This window comes from Syngnathus leptorhynchus, chromosome 16 (assembly GCF_054491065.1).
Source record: "Syngnathus leptorhynchus isolate UIUO chromosome 16, UIUO_Slep, whole genome shotgun sequence".
Taxonomy (NCBI): domain Eukaryota; kingdom Metazoa; phylum Chordata; class Actinopteri; order Syngnathiformes; family Syngnathidae; genus Syngnathus; species Syngnathus leptorhynchus.
Genome location: NC_141210.1, coordinates 2,192,861 through 2,209,069, shown reverse-complemented (window position 1 = coordinate 2,209,069; position 16,209 = coordinate 2,192,861). Strand labels below are relative to the sequence as shown.

The following is a 16,209-nucleotide window of genomic DNA, read 5'->3' as shown; positions in this document are numbered from 1 at the left end:
TCATTGTCTGAGAGCTTTCTGGCAGCATAAAGCAGGTCTGCATGGAGACCTTTGGAAATAAAAAAAATAAAAAACAGGCATGTGGCCTAGTTAAGTGTCATGGCAGGAAACCATCATTGTGATGGAAAAGTGGTGAAGGTGGTGACCCCTCCTCCCCCCCAAAAAATCTGAAAACACTGACAAACATTTATTTTATAACATATATACAAAAATGTGGAGAAAAATCCACAATTAAAGCATATTTGGGGTGGGGGCAGTGCCCCCGTGACCCCCCCTCTAGCTCCGCCAGTGCATGTATTTGTTTCTGTGAGTTTCTGTGCAGTACCACATTGTACTGCAGCATGCCAGGCAGTACTGAGCCCTACTGGGAGAGTTGCAGCATAATTAAAAGGACATAAAAGAGGAGGTGTTTCCCCCCCCCTCCCCTTTCTTCAGTGTCAGAAGTTTGCCATTTCATGATGTTCCTACAAAGGAGAGAAAATGCAGTACATGCATGTGAGTATTGTATGTGTTGCTATTGATTCATGCTAATTTACTTCAGCCCTCCTTTGCTTTATGGTAGCATTTGCTTGCAGACTATATCATGAAGGGGTTTGGAACTTAGCTACCCAACGTTTGAAAATATTTCCCTTCAGACCAGGCCCTAACCCCCAAATTTTTTTTTTTTTTGTGGGCCTGCATCATATGATGGGAATAAAGTTTCACTCTATGCAAGCCTGGCGATTATCGAGACTTGCCAAATCCCAAACTATTGTTTATTGCCTGCTGAACTTGCATACCTGGTTTATTTTGCAAGCAAAGAAAATAATACCTTTACATAATTGACTGTCATGAGAATTCCCCTTGTGCTGTGATTATCAGTGTGATCTTTTGTTTTACAGTCATGATTATCCTTATTTGGTTTGCAGATGAGACAGAAGTGCTGGATAGGCCCAAAATAACAATTACCACACACAAAATACAAAAGGTCTACTACTCACCATAAAAGTTCAAACCCAAATTTCTATTCACCTCAAAAACTCTCAGATTCACTAAAATGCTTCTCAAACACACCCAAAAATTCTCATGCACAAAAAAACTCTCATATGCACTCCCAACAAAAACCTCACACTCACTGAAATAATCTCCCCCGTGCTCAAAAAGTCTCACGCATACAAATCAATGAAACCAAAATATTTAGTATGAAATCTGCAATATTCTAATATCTGTTTTTTTCCCCCTCCTCTCCATCCATAGGGTGCTCCCATTTAACTTTAACCTTTGACCCCCACGGGAAATTTTACTCCTGAAACCTGACCCCAGATGTCAACAGCCTCTCAAGTCTCCCTCACCTGAGGCCTGACCGCTGGCTTTCTGACCATACTTTACGACAAACTGGATTCAACCGGATAAGAAAGTAGGTCCATGCGGCTTTGTGGTACACACGGTTACGCCATGACACACTCTGGGCTCGTGGGTGGCTGTGTTTGTGTTTGAACAACGTGAGGCACACTAACCGAGGACGAAACGCGAGCTGTTGTTATATAGCGTGTCACTTTTTCGAAAGCTCCAGCAGCCACTCTGCGACCTTTTGCATAAAACCAACATTTCAATGCAAAGACCAAATTGAGCTTCTTTTTGTACCAGATCTTAAATCTTTTTAAGATTTCAGCTGATATTTAGTTTTTTAAACTAGCCGGCTGTGTGGTCTGGTCGATGGATGAAAGACGCACAATATAAGATGAAGATACTTTTCTTTGATTGAGTTGTTATGAAAGGCTGCATGTGGGACATTTGATAGGACTTTTTATGCATATTTCACTTTTTCCCCCCCATATGAATTTTTTTTCAATCCACAAAATTAAAGCTGTGGGAGATACTCATGAATTGTTCCACAAGTATTGTTCAACTACGCAAAGTTTTCAGATTTTTGCATGACAATCACAGTCACCTAATAATGTTAAATAATGACCAATAATATATTCATCTGTAGCAAAAAAATATATATAACGTGCTTTAAAACACTAATTGCACTGGCTCATTGGCTAGAAAGTGCATTTCAGCCAACATGTGACCTAACTCCCTTGCCTTCATAATGGAAGGTTGTAGTCACCCCCCCCCCCAACTCAGCTGCTCCCCCCCCCCCCCCCCCCCCTCCCAAAAAAAATCAGCCTTTACATTCCAGTCTGGGGAGAAAATAACACTCATGCCATCATTGTTTCCTCCCTGTGTTGCTGTTCATTTAGTTTCTCTTCAGGCCTTAGACAAAAAAAAAAAACTACCTAGGTTAGTACCTCCTTAAAAGGCACCCTTGTTTCTGCGCTAAGATTCGGGAAAACACAACCTGTTGATTGATAACGGCTGCTCTGGAGAAGGATCACCACCACCACGACATGACATTCCTGCTGTCGGAATCAAAGCCAAGCGCGACACGTGACTGCGAGTCAAGTCTGCTGTTTTGTGATCCAGCTGGCGCTGTATATGGTCAGGATTCTTGGAGCTCAGAGCACATTTCCTCTCAAGTACATCAGTGTGGAAAGAAAAAAAAAAAAAGCTAAGGGGAGGGAGGAGTTTATCCGGGAGACATGGCCATGTTAGGAGGGTCATTATTGTACATTAGGCCTCCGTTGCTGCAGCCTCTTTTTCCGTTACCCCACAAACAGCTATTTTATCGTGGGTGGGTTCAAAATGACATTTGAAATTATAAAATGTAGAAATTGGGAGGAGCTGACCTACATTTTGCCGACCACTCCCGGCATGCAACGTTTATTGCAATCCAACTGTGAAAATGATGGTAAATCTATTCACTTAATCATAAAATGATAATAATCAAAATACTTTTTAAGGAGTGACAGACTTAACATTGCTTTATTAAAATCTTATGTTAATATTAATGTTAACATATTCATGAACTTGCTTAATTCAATTCGGCGGTGACTTGAAAGCTTCTTATAAAAACACATGCACGACTCGTCCCTTGTACAGTGATTTGGAAACCAACACGTGTAAGCCGTCCAGCTTTTATTTTCTTATCATGACACAACGGTTACTCTTGGATACATATCTTGCCTGCCACTCCTTGTGAATTTTTAACACCATATTGACAGCCCGCCCACACACTGTATGCACCAATTACACGTATGACTGCGACTTTCCACAAGGTCACTCACGCTGGAAAGCTTCCAAAGTCAACAGTAAGTGAAGCACATGACCCATTTCCATGAAACTCGGGGAAATAAAATTATTTTCTATTGAATCACGCGCCTTTGCCTCGCAAAAGGTCGACCGGCTTGAATGATTAAGCGCTTTGAGCTAAATGAAAGAAAAGCCTGCTATAAAATATCTTTCCAAACGTCTTTTGTGTTTTACTCCGGCTGGAACACACTTGTGACTGCTGACCTCATTTTCAGCCACGGATGAGGAATTGAAAACAAAAACATTGGCAAGTGAGGCTAATTTGACATGAGTAAGCCCCTCCCCTTGCACACACACACACACACGCATTACACTTTGCGGGGCCCCTTTTCGAATCAAAACAAACATTCCACACTCACCCAGCCCCGATTTCAGGGTAACACAGACGCCTAATGTTACTCAACTTTAATTTCAGGCAGCACAACAGCAAGGTTATTGTGTAACATCCTCAACATATTTTCTAACCTACACAACGAGTCTTTCCCCTTTTCACTGGAAGTATTCACATCGGGGCAAGATGAACAGAGAAGGCAACATTTAACATCATAACTGGATGATTTATTTACAGTTTATAAAGCCGTTCCAAAATATCAGATAAACAATGCATGCATTGTTATTCCTTATCGGGTCTGTCCTGACATGTCCTCCTTAGAAGTGTGTCCCATGGTGGTGCCCATCCACCCTGTGGTGAGATTACGGACGGCTTTGAAAACAACATTTGTGGCATTTACGTCAAGCCGTACCTTTCGTCACTTCTCAACCTTTGTTGGGGAAGGAAAATGCAGGTGTGTGTGTGCGTTGGTTGGGGTGGAACAGAGCTGCATACTTAGCAAATGGTTGTTTTGGTTGACTTTTTTTCCTGTAGGCTGCTGTTAGCCAATGGCCTTTTGGCCTAAGAGGAAGGAAGCCCACGGGGGCGAAAGACACAGTGGTCTCTTTGTTTTTGCACTCAGTGTTTCCCACTGGCTCTTTGTGCCCTCCGGGCCTCCATCATTAGTCATTTGGCCTCAAACACTCTTGAGTGTCTGCTACTGCGGATTCATGCGTCGTTGGCTGGTTCTTCTTCACAGCAGGAAACTCATTGTGCCTGTGTGTGTGTGTGTGTGTGTGTTTGTGTACATGTTGCTCTTCTGTTTTAATTGCGGACTTTGGCTTCACTTTACGGATATTGTTGCACAATATTGATCTTGCCAGAAACGGATGGGGGAAAAAAAAAAAGATTAATGATCAACTATGAGGAAGGACACCATGGCAATTAATTGCTATGATGTCATCCTTTTACTGTAGCGTGGTCTCTGAAATTTCAGATTTCAGATCAAATCATTTGATTGATTATTCAAATTAATTATCCTGATTTGATTAGTAGTATGGAAGCAATTGAAAAGATCATTTTTCACAATACCGCAGTGCACTTTGAAACAGCCAGAAAACTCGTTTCATAAGACCTGCATGCTCCTCTTACATCACTTTCAAAGTAAGCCAGAGGCTGTAGGTCATCAAGGGCTTCTGTGCGCTCACGTGTTTGCATGAGTCGTGCGTGCATGCCTAACTCAGGAGAGGCTGAGTGAATGAGTGTGAACTTGGTGGCAATATGGGGCCGGGGGGGTAGTTCTATGTGGGCCACGCCGCACCCTGTTCCGGTGCTATTCATGTTGCTGGCAGCCTCAGACCAGTTTGAATGTGACAGAAATATTCCAATTTCGAAAGATCTTATCTGACATTGTGTAAATATAATCATAAATAGAAATAATAATGGTGCTGTGAGGATGGTTTTCCTCCATGAATTCATCGTTCACCTCTCTAAGCACCAGCCCCACCCAATCCAATAATACTCACGCTGTGACATCATAATGTGTGGACCGCCCCTTTAGACTAAACACAGGCCCACTTTCTTAGAGCAGCTGTCCCTTGTAACTTGAAATAACATTTGGTGATTTTGGTGAGTCAAATAAATTTCCACGTACCCCTTTCAGTGTGCTCAAATAGTCATTGCTCTTTTTCTATATATAATTTTGGAACGTCCTACTTTGTAAGTGGTCATGGAACACACCTTGATTCTACCATGTGTGAGTAAAGTGGAGGCGGGTTTTAATGAACCAGGAACTTCCGTGAACAAAATTTCGCCAACAAATGAACTCGTATGTCACGAGCAATTGGATCAACATTGTGCCAAGGACATTTCAAAATCCTCTCCATGCAAATGCATCATTTCTGCCATTCATATATTCTGCTCTCAACCAAGAGCATCTCTGTCGTAGATCTCCAAGAATGTCAGGAATGGAATCCATTCATCCATCCTTCTCACTTTCTCTCATAAGCTTTTCTTTACCTCTCTTCACACTGACCTACTTTCCTCCTGACCTGTTTTTTTGCAAACTCCCGTGCAGTTCAAGTGTAGTAAGGAAAGCCGAGGATGCGGCAGAATCTCGCACCTTGCCGAAAATGTCCACGCCGTATTTTTCCGTGTATCTAGTAGCTGTGTGTACGTGCGTGCACGGGATAGGTTGAATGTGATTAAAAGCATTAGTGCACTGATGCGTCAGCCTCAAAGAGGTGCTTTGTTTGCAGGCTTAAATGGAGGTAGTGGTCACTTCCCTCCCCTTTTTATATCCTGCTCTATTATCCTTGTGACCTTGTTTTGATACAAGTGTGAGAACATTTGAAGGAAACTAGAATTCTATTGATAGATCCGTGATGTAAGAAAAACATCAAGTCTTGAATATTAATATTGTAAAAAGTGCAGTGTTAACACTCGGCCTAGATGTTGGCCACTCCTCTGGCGCTGCTGGGCTTTGTCCACATCCCACAGTTATGACTCACCCTCTTCAGTTGGAGGATGTTTTGCTCGTAACCTGCTCTACTTTACATTATGGCTGTTTTCAGGCCGAAGACCTGTCCGAGTTGTTCAGACAACAAGTTATCATTAGGCAAAGCAGTGGATTGGTTTGTTATTATTTCAGATTATTTTAGTCCCGCTTTCCGGAGCTTGCCATGTGTCATGTGAGGCTGTTACCTAAATGGAGGTTAAGGTTTCTAGATCATGTTGCCAAAGATCTTTAAATAGATTCAAAATGTTGCTCAACTCATAACTAGGCTCTCTTTGAACGCTGTGTTTTGTGAAATATCAAAATTATTAGATTAAATTATATAATTATGTATAATATTGTGAAATAATGCAATATTAAAATAAAATAAAAAAAAATCACAAAGCCATTTAATTGGTTCAACATTCTTTTTATTTCTTTTTCAATCTTGAAATGCTCCCATCTTCATTAGTGTTGTGTTGTTCCATACATTTCAAAAGGAAGCAATGGCAATAATGACCAGCCAGATCAACTGACAGCCATCTCAACAGACCACTTTATCTTTTCCGTTTGTCTACTTGTCTTTTTCATCAAACCATCAGCAAAACCACAAATGTTACTGGTTAATACACACTGAAAAAGAGGATGGGCGGGTATGAGGGATTATGAGTCAAATACATCACAGTCAATATGGAAAAAAAAAACAACAGTATGGGGAACTGAACAACACCTTGAAAAAGGGGGGGGAGGAAAAAAAAAAGATATAAAACCAATGAAATAAACATTACAGTGTTGTTCAAGGGTAGTGGGGAACTTTACATTTATACACAAGTGTCAAAAAGCCAAACATGGTTCATATACTTCGGTTTATCCAGTGCAGGCTACTCGCATACTGAGCAAGTACTGGACATTGGAGGCATATAGGTCATGCAAATTTTCTTCAACGCATATCGATTGGACCAAATTTGTGTTCATTGCGACAATTGGAAATGAACCCCAATGCCTACATGGCAGTTCAAACTCCAGACTGCAGTGGATCTTGTCTATGTTCATGTGGGCTTTTTATACAGTGTTGGGCAAGCGGAGAAGAGGGAAATAAATACATTGGGCCAGTGAATGGTGACAACAGATATGGTTGATAAAGCTCAAATAAACAAAAGTAAGGGCTTATAGCCTGCAGCTGGTGAGATCCACCACATATTTCAAAGGCTGGTCATGAAATCCAAACATTTGAATGAGGAAAACCAAAATGTTCTCCATTCAGTGCTGCTGGCTCTCCAAAGTGGACAGCCATTTCTGTGTAAACAGATCATTCAAATATGATTAATGCTAAAGCTTAACAATCAAGAGAGAGAGAGGCATTTTGATTTGAGCGGGTCTTGCAGCAACTTAAAGGATGGTCGTTTCAAAATCCGTTTGTGCTGCGTTTGTATTCAATTTATTGTAAAATATAGATTTAGAATAGATACATATATTCATATATCACAGTAATATACAAAACAAGTGCTTCAAAAATAAAGGTGATGCAAATTTTGTTTTTGTGGACTAAGGAGGGGAATATGGAGCAACGAGGTAGGGTCTGGGAAGAGGTATGGAACTTGAATTTTGGAAGTTTGGATGGCGTTAGAGCTTCTTTGGTCTTAGGGAACATCCCAAGAGTATGTTTGCGTTTCATTTGAATTAAGGCATACAACAGCCAAACATTGTCTGCCGTCAGATATGCGGCAAATTTAGTAGACTGATAAAACTCGGGACTGTTTACATTCTTTTTCGGATCCAAATGAATTTTTGTGAAATGAATTGGCAGCGAAGAAAAAGCACGTAGTTCCATTCCTCCTCTCATTTCATGAAAAAAAAGTGCTTCTGTTGGTATGGAGAGAATGTAAGAAATGACAAAACTGTACAATATCTACAAGTATGATACACAAGTCACAAAGTCCAGCCTTTTGGGTGACTTTGAGGTTTTGCTGGGTGTAAAATAGGCCAGCTTCATGTACTCGGGGTGATCCAAGGCATTATGGCGGGATGGTGACAGAAGCCAAATTGTCTTTACTATTACACGTCACTGGAGAATCTGCTAACTCCTATTTCCCGTTATGTTTCCTCGCGCCTTCCCCGTCGGAAGCTTCTCTGTGAATGTTCTGTTGCGGTGACAAGGACAAATACGGATGCTGAGGGAGGGGTGAGGTGGCGGAGGGGGGTGGCGGAGGGGACTCTCCGTTGCTCATGGCCCGATGTTTAAGCCTGAGTTTGTGGGGTAACGCCGTGGTCTTCACCTCGCCTTGCGGATCCCGACTTTGGGCCTGAGAGCAGCTCTGGGCTTGCGGGGAGGCGGGCTCGTGCACGCCGTTGACAAGTCGGTTGTGGTAGTTGTCCGAGCACGACGAGGAAGGACACTCGTCGTCGTCGGTGGAGGCCTCTTTGTCAGAACTCCTTGGATCTCCATCGCTGGATGACGTGTCTTTACTGGATCGGCCTCGGTAATAAGTATCGTTCGGGAGCTCGCCCTCAAAGCTGAGAACGGGCGGCTCCTCATCTTGGTATGGAGGAGCCTGGTGGTGATACAGATGTGATTGACTGACTTCCTCCATCTGTTTGTGGGTAAACTCTTTGGACAAACGAGGCTCCTGCTGGGGCGACTGGCAAGTTTTGTACACTCGTCTCTGTCCTTCTTGGCCGCACGGGAGCTCAAAAAAAGGCGAGTCTAATGTTTTCCTCTCAAGTTGTTTCATCACCTCAGCCGGAGGTTCTACGGAGTTCTCCGCAAACGACTGGGGCGCTCGGCCGGCACACGCCTGACCTTTACTTTGCTTCTGCGCATCGAGATCTTGAGGCCTTGTCAAGCTGTCGACAGGACAGAAGAGAATGACGCTCCTCTGGGCGGCAGGTGGTTGAGAGCCAAGCTGCTTATTGACAGTGGGAGCAGGCTCCTGATGGCTTTGTTGGTGGTGGAGATGCTGCTGCTGCTGCTGCTGCTGGCTATGATAAGCGGCCTCCATCTCTTGAGAATGCTGTTGGAGCTGGTGATGCGTAGGTACGGAGGCCAGACCTCGATGGATGTTAAACATGATCTGGGTGGTAGTGCCGTCGGTAATATCCATTTCCAGCCTGTCACCTTCTTGCTTGATCTCAAAGGGAATTGGGTCTGGGCTGTCTCTGGAGGAGCCATCAGACATGTCAGACAGGGAACCACGTGGCGAGTATTTCACCATCTGCCTGTGGCCCTCGCTGCGCCCGGACTGCTCCGTTTCCGAGGAGTCCGAGTTCATCATCACCTGAGAGCTACTGGAATAACCGCTGGAGTAGTACTGAGAAGATGATGAAGAAGAGGAACCGCCGTTCCCCGCGCTGTTGCCTCCCTCAATCTGTTGGCTCTTCTCAATGTACGAGGCGGTGCTTATAAGGCCAAAGCGTAGCTTCAACTGGAGCAGCTCCGTCTTGAGCCTCACGTTTTCATCGTTCAGTGCGATGACACGGTTCTCCAAAACCATATCGTTCAGGCGCCGTTTCTCACGGGAACGCTTGGCCGCCTCGTTGTTCTTGCGTCGTTTCTCCCAATAGGAAGCATCTTTCTTCTCATCTGAAATGAACTCGCGTTTCCGCCTGCAGGTCATATTGGGTTTGGGTTTGATGATGCGGCCCATGCGAGGCGACGTGCCTTGCATAGACTCTTCGTAACCTGGGAAGGTCTCAAGGTGGTTACTTCCTGAGTTTTTGAGGACTGAAGTCAGATTTTCCATTCTTGTCTGGTAGTAGCCAGTTTCAACTGGAGACCCAACAGCTCAGAGATAAAGGTGACGTCACACCTTGTAAAGCTCCTTGAAGATCTCAATCGGTCTATTTATTGTAAGTTCACTTCAGACAACTCAAGTGTCCAAATTAGCCAAGAAGATCAAGAAGAGCTCAGCATTAGACACCCTCATTTATCCACCTGTAGCTTTGGGTTGAGTGCTGATACAGGGCTTTCCAACTCTTGATTGAGAAACCGAATCTGGAATTGAAGAAAAACGTGCTGTTCAGTCACAAATGGCCGATGTTTTGACATAATAACGTCAAACTCGAGAAAATTCCAGGTCTTTATGTACAGTATTCAATCTACCTCAATGCGTCAGTCTCTCGAGGAATCTCGATCTCGTCCGCCTCTCGTCTGTTTTGTCTGTCCTCGATGCCAAGATTAGAAACTGCAATGATAAAAACAAACAGGGAAAATAGATATGATTATGTTGCTCAACTAATCAAAATATCACGTTAAGTCCATCCTTGCTTTTTTGTTTCGGGTTTGCATCGAGGTAAAAGGCGCTTTTGCATGTCTGCCGGTGTCCCATAGCAACCCACGCAAAGTCCTTTGACCACACTGTCTGACCTCTGTACTCTATTGATCTGCTCTGTCTGCAACCGTATGACCCCTTCGCCCGGCGTGTTGACATCTGTGATGTAATGTGGTCAGTGTTTTATCTTGCGAGCTTTCGTGACATGCACCAAAGGAACCGGAGCAATCGGCCGAAAGCTGACATTAAGGAAGAAGTAGGTCAACGGCACAAGTCAGCACAAATCAATAGGTCTTTTTGGGTTCGGCAGGAACAGCCTCATTGCCTTTCCCAGTAGGAATCTCTCCTGAAAATAGCCCCCCCCCCCCCTGTGCATTCAGCTTCAGAGGAATGTGGCGGCATTCTTCACCAAAACAACTCGATGCCAAATCAATGATCCAGGGAGAGCAGATAAGGCAGACAAAAGCAAGCAGCCAGTGCAGGTCAAGGAAAATGAGGCCAAGACCGGGGGGCATGAGATTTGGACGTAGAAGTGTATGTGTTGAGCTGGGATGTGAGTTATTGATAAATATAGGTCAAGGGTCGCTGCTAAGAAAGAATGAGGGTGGTCTGCGTTTTGATGATGTATGCATCAGAGGTAAAACACAGAACCAAACTGTCAGCTTAATTCCAATAATGGCCATGAATTAGATTTTTTGCATAAGTTTACATAATTTGATTTAAATTGGGGAAATTTGGCTAGAGAGTGTTTCAAATTGCCCCCATGGACTGATTTTTTATTTTTTCTTGTATCTGTTGAGTGGCCTAATAGTTTGAGGTTGTCCTCGAGAGCCTTAAACGTGGCAGCCGAATGGGAAGGAACACAGCCTGTCCCACTGACCCAGAAAGTCCATTTGCCTCCACTGTACAGAATCTAGGTCACCAGAACTGCCGGCCGGGGATGGGAAGAAAGATAGTGAAAAAGAGAATTTGTCCAATTGCAGCATGTTAACAGACAAGTGGAGAAATGGAGCGCAGACAAAGAAACCAATCAAAGCGGGAGAGTTGTAACAAAGGATCAGATGGTTGCTCCATATGGGCTGACTGCAACAATGTTGCATCAAAGGAAGGAATGTGTAAAAAAAAAAAGGGGGGGGGGTTATCACATCACACATCAGAACCCCGACTTAATGTGACATGGTCAAAAGTAGATGATTAGTTAGCATTTCAAAAGGTCAAGAGGTGACATCACCAATTTCCCTTCTTAAATGAGCAACATTAGTGAGCTTCCTTTTACTGCCTTTGTTTTTCTCTCACTCGCCCGCTTTGTTGACTCCTTTTGAGCTGGCGAAATAATGTCGTAATTTCATTTGCTTGTGTAACAGCCATTTTTATGACTCAAAATAGATAAGCCAGCAAACTTGATCTGCTGATCTAAATACACGTCCGTGACCTAGATCACTCCTTCCGATTCACGTGTCATATGTTGCCCGGCCGGCCGGGTCTCTGTGGCACTTGTGGAATGATAGCACAGTGAAAGAATCCAAGTTGCACTCGTTTCCCGCAAACCGCCGGGCGCCCGAATCCAAAGACTCTAATTGTGGTACTGGAAACAGTGGATTGAATCCAACCCCTTTGCACGTGTTACTGTGGAGCATTTCAGGAAATAGGAGCAGGCTTAAAATAAAAGGCACATGCCTCAAAAGAAGATGAATGATGAAACACTCCTACAGAGGAGAGGAGGGGTGGGGGGGGGGGGGTCGCTATATGGCACGTGGTGTGATGGCATGGGTGGGGTCTGTTTGAATTCCAAATCTGAGTGCAGACTTTATCCACTTAAAAAAAAACAAAAAAAAACGGGGGCGGGGGTTAAAGAATCTGAAAGCCAGCCAGCAAGGTGGAGTCCTATCGAAACTAGATCCTTGTTCCAAGAACACATAACCATATCAGCCCTCTCTCTCTGGAAAAGGGGGAAAAAAAAAAAAAAGCCCAGTGACTCAGTCCATGTGTTTCAGCAGTCACATGTGCTCCCTTGGCCTACTAAACGCTGTAATTCGTCTGTGCTTGCAGCAACAACCGCAAGGCAATAACAAAGCCCAGCACTCATCTTTTATCATCTCGTATGTGCCCGGAAAGCCAGACAATAAACTTGTGCCACACTTTTTTTTTGAAGTGGCTTTTTTTTTTTTTGGGATAAACGTGGGGCAATAAACAACATTTTTATTGGATTCAATGTAAATATAATTCAATTTAAAGTTTGGACTCACGTGGAATGAAATTCTCATTTCTGTTATGAGCGCTGAGTCTTCTATTGTGTGATTGCGCTAGCATGCCTCACCTCACAGCCGCCCCCTCCCACAGGAGCGCTGTGACCTACATTTATAGCTGGCATGGAGACCTATTGGCAATGTCTTCGCCACACAATACAGACACAGACAATTTCACTCTGATTGCATAATAAATGAACATTTGAAAATAGATTTGAATTCATTCATCCATATATAAATGGATCTCTTTATTTAAATGTACATAGCTTCACATCTATAGACACCATCAAACTGTCTTTTAACTGTACATGCCAGATTAAGATCATTTTATCTGTGCATTATATTTCTCATGTATACTTAGTATTTGTTGAAAGATGACTTCAGCATTCCATTGCTAACAACCTGCAAGGGCAAGTGGGGTAACGCTAAACACGTGCTATGTCATTTCTGTGTGCTATGTAATTAAAAAAATAAAAAATAAATTAAAGGAAAAAAAAAAAAACTTTTGTCATAGCAATACCCAGTATTTGAATCTGTTTGTCTCCATTCTACATGACAAGCCCTATTGAAATATTTCAATGTCTGTTTTCCCATCATTCGCAATTATGGATGGGAATATTTCAACCCGCGTGCTTTCTTTGTTGTACTGTCTGACAAATGAGCGTTTTGTCATTAGATCCTCATCAGCATCCAGCATAAACAATTCATGCGCAAATAAATACAGATCAACCTCCAATGTAATTACATTGACCCACGTCTGACCCACATTGGATCCAGATGTTCCGAAACTCACCTTGTAACACTTGCAGTCACCAAAGCCGCTTAACTTCACTATTCCTCTCTCTGTCTATTATTAAATCTGAATCCCATTTTAAAGGATGCAAAAATCACCATCCAAAGAAAAAAATGTAAAAACCCCGACGCACCCGCTGCGCGCTCGTGTCTGACTTTGCGCTTCCCGGTTTGTGTTTTTTTGCGTCTTCTTGGGCGGGGACTTAAGGGTTAAGCCGGAGGACCGCACCAGCCGCGTTAACCTTTACAAAGAAGCAGCTACACGTGACACGCAGAAGTGTGTCTGCACGGACAAGCCTACTAACCCACAACGAGACCAAATGGGTTACTTCTCATATATTTACCGCATCATGCAATCAATAGCCAACGCAGTATAGCTTCTATAATATAGGAATTATATAACATACATATAATGCATTATATATTATAATAGATATAATAGTAATCCTATGAAAATAAGAATTATTATTATTATTATTGTTTAGTTTTGTTAATATGCACAATACCTGCACACGCGTCTCATGGATACACGTGTAGAGATGGAATAAAAATTATGACGGATCCAAATAATTAATTGCTGTAGAAAAACATACCCCCCCCCCCCCACAAAAGGCGTAACCTTCATCTATAGGGCTTTCCTCTCACACACAGACCCACATTTAACTGAGATTCAGAAAATGACCTCAGTCGGAATGAGAATTGTGTTTATTAATCATTGCATTTTTGAGATGGACAAATGATTGCACACTCACCCAGTTGTTTAGATGACAGAATTCCGTGGGCACCAATCCGCCGTATACTCCTGAACACACGCCATCCGTCAATTTGCAAAAGTCCAGCTCTCCCTTCAGTGCAGGTATCAAGGAGGAGCGTGAGCAGAGTGGATCTTGTTTTTAGTGCCTTGCTCATGTCATGTTTGCTCCAATTCCTCCCTCTCTCTATTTCCCCTTCTCTCAATGTCTAAAATGTATGTTAGTAGGTCAGATGTTGCATAACACGACGCTTTGGGTGCCTAGTCACGTTTTTTGTTTCTCTCCCACTTCTGCTCCCTCCCATCTCTGCATGCCTTCGAATCCCATTGCAGAAGGGATTGAAAGGGGAGGGGCTAAATGATGTAAGGGGCGGGGCTTTCTAAAACTGTCAATCCAGACTGCGTGATAGCCTTCAAATGAGTCTGGGTGGTCAATGGAGGCAATGTATGCCAACGTCCCTCAACTCACGTGCACGTTTGTTATAGCAACCATTTATACCTGCTGCCAGAAATAACTAGAATAAACCGTCTTGACACCTTCATTGTTTTCCCGAGCATTCATCGCTCTTCATTTAGTGTTGAATAACCCGGCTGCGATTGAAGGTCATGTTGTGATTCAGTTTGATTACGAGCAAGAATGGTTCATATTCTGGCAGACTTGAAGTGTGGAAATCCCTCGCACAAAAAGTGTTAATGTGAAGGACTGTGAGTGAGGCATTCGAAATAGTTGACTGGCTATCAAACATGTCAGCATAGTGTTGAGTTGACAACAAACTGGTTTGTTCACACTGACCATATTTGAAGTGGACAATGTGAGGGGTACAGTTTGCATGTCATTTTGTTTGGCAGTCTGAAATTTCATGTCAATTATTTGGTCTGGCACCTGAGGGTCCAAGGAAGGGGGGGCAGTCCCCCTGTGCCCCCCCCTAGCTCCGCCACTGTCTGTAAATTCAATTTACTTTTATGCTGAAAATTTGATTGTAGTTGATCACGCTTGATGCCTGTAAGCAGCCACAGGGTTTTATTTTTTGCAGCAGCATCACTACGGAAGACACGGTTCTTCTTCTTAAACAATGGCAGGAAATTGTCAGTTAAAACTCCGCATATTTTTCAGAGGGCATTTTACCACTCCCCATTATTCCAGCCTGAAATATTACCATTAAATTAGCAATTAGCATACTGATTTTTTTGGGGGGGATGTGAAAGGAAGCAGGAGTCAATAGAAAAAAAATTATCCATCCACTGAATTGTAAACTTGACACTGTTATGCAGACCGGTCTTCATTTATGACCCTGAGCAAAAAAAATAAGATTCCACCTGCATATTCATGAAATTGTGCATATTTAAATTTGGAATTTAAAAATGGGATCACCTAAAGTGCAACTCTTTGTTTCCCCTCCGAGGATGAAGGATACAAACAACACTGAAGGAGCTGAAGCATTGGCTGCATGGATGTCCCTCCCCCATCAAAACACACATTCTCTCTCTGTCTCTACATCATTCCTTTCTTTTCGCACCCCATCCTTATCCCCACCCCAGCAGCCCCCCCCAGCTCTGTCTGCAAGCGTTCCCATGGCAACTGTCGCACTGCCTGCCTAGCAACAGGCGTTATCCTTTCACTGAAGAAAAAAAAAAAAAGGATGGTGGTGGTGGGGGCAACAGATTGAGGGAAAGAGGGGGTTGTGAGAGTTACGTAGATGTGAGTAGTAACGTATTGCAGTGGCATCATTAAATGACATTCCTTTCTCCTTCCTACTCACACCTGCAGCATCTGTCGCATGCAGTCGTTTGACTTTTTCATTCCACCACAAGATTGTGCAATTTATTTTGACAGAAGATATATATATTTTGAATTGATGAGAAATGTTGACAAAGTGATATCCATATTCAGGAAGTAATGTGCCCTTGATTTTTTTTTTTAATGTAGGCTAAGTCTGCTGGGAAATACTTTAGCTTCAACCTTGAGTGAATGTGTTTTGGTTTTTATAAAGATTATCCTTCACATAAAGCAAAATAAAATGGTCTAATCTTTTCTGTAGAAATATAATTGAAAGAATAAAAATGGAGAGCTGATGAAATTAACTCCTCACCAACTTGCTAGTGGCAGAACAAAAGAATAGGATTCACAAATTAATTGCATGATCAAAAAAAGGATTTCGACTTGAGTGACTCTC

At 42.9% G+C, this 16,209-nt stretch overlaps 2 protein-coding genes across 9 annotated transcripts in view; one reads left to right on the top strand and one right to left on the bottom strand.

The window, feature by feature from the left end:
- The first annotated feature begins 356 nt into the window (after positions 1–356).
- Positions 357–16,209, top strand: part of plppr2a (phospholipid phosphatase related 2a) — a 52,785-nt gene continuing 36,932 nt past the window's right edge. For all 6 annotated transcript variants that reach the window (XM_085934695.1, XM_085934689.1, XM_085934688.1 and 3 more), the window contains exons 1-2: positions 357–495; positions 1,237–1,396. The gene's annotated coding sequence lies outside the window, so the exon portion shown is untranslated. The remainder of the gene's footprint in view (positions 496–1,236; positions 1,397–16,209) is intronic.
- Positions 6,375–14,280, bottom strand: LOC147043983 (uncharacterized). Of its 3 annotated transcripts, none has more exons than XM_085934808.1 (3): positions 14,037–14,280; positions 10,078–10,159; positions 6,375–9,969 (listed from the first exon to the last, which is right to left on the bottom strand). In XM_085934808.1, exon 3 carries the CDS (start codon positions 9,716–9,718, stop codon positions 8,063–8,065), a length of 1,656 nt encoding a protein of 551 aa, XP_085790934.1. In that variant the 5' UTR covers positions 9,719–9,969; positions 10,078–10,159; positions 14,037–14,280; the 3' UTR covers positions 6,375–8,062. The 3 variants fall into 3 exon arrangements, with proteins under 3 accessions (XP_085790934.1, XP_085790935.1, XP_085790936.1); XM_085934809.1 differs by lacking the exon at positions 14,037–14,280 and adding an exon at positions 13,286–13,867; XM_085934810.1 differs by lacking the exon at positions 14,037–14,280 and adding an exon at positions 12,493–13,277.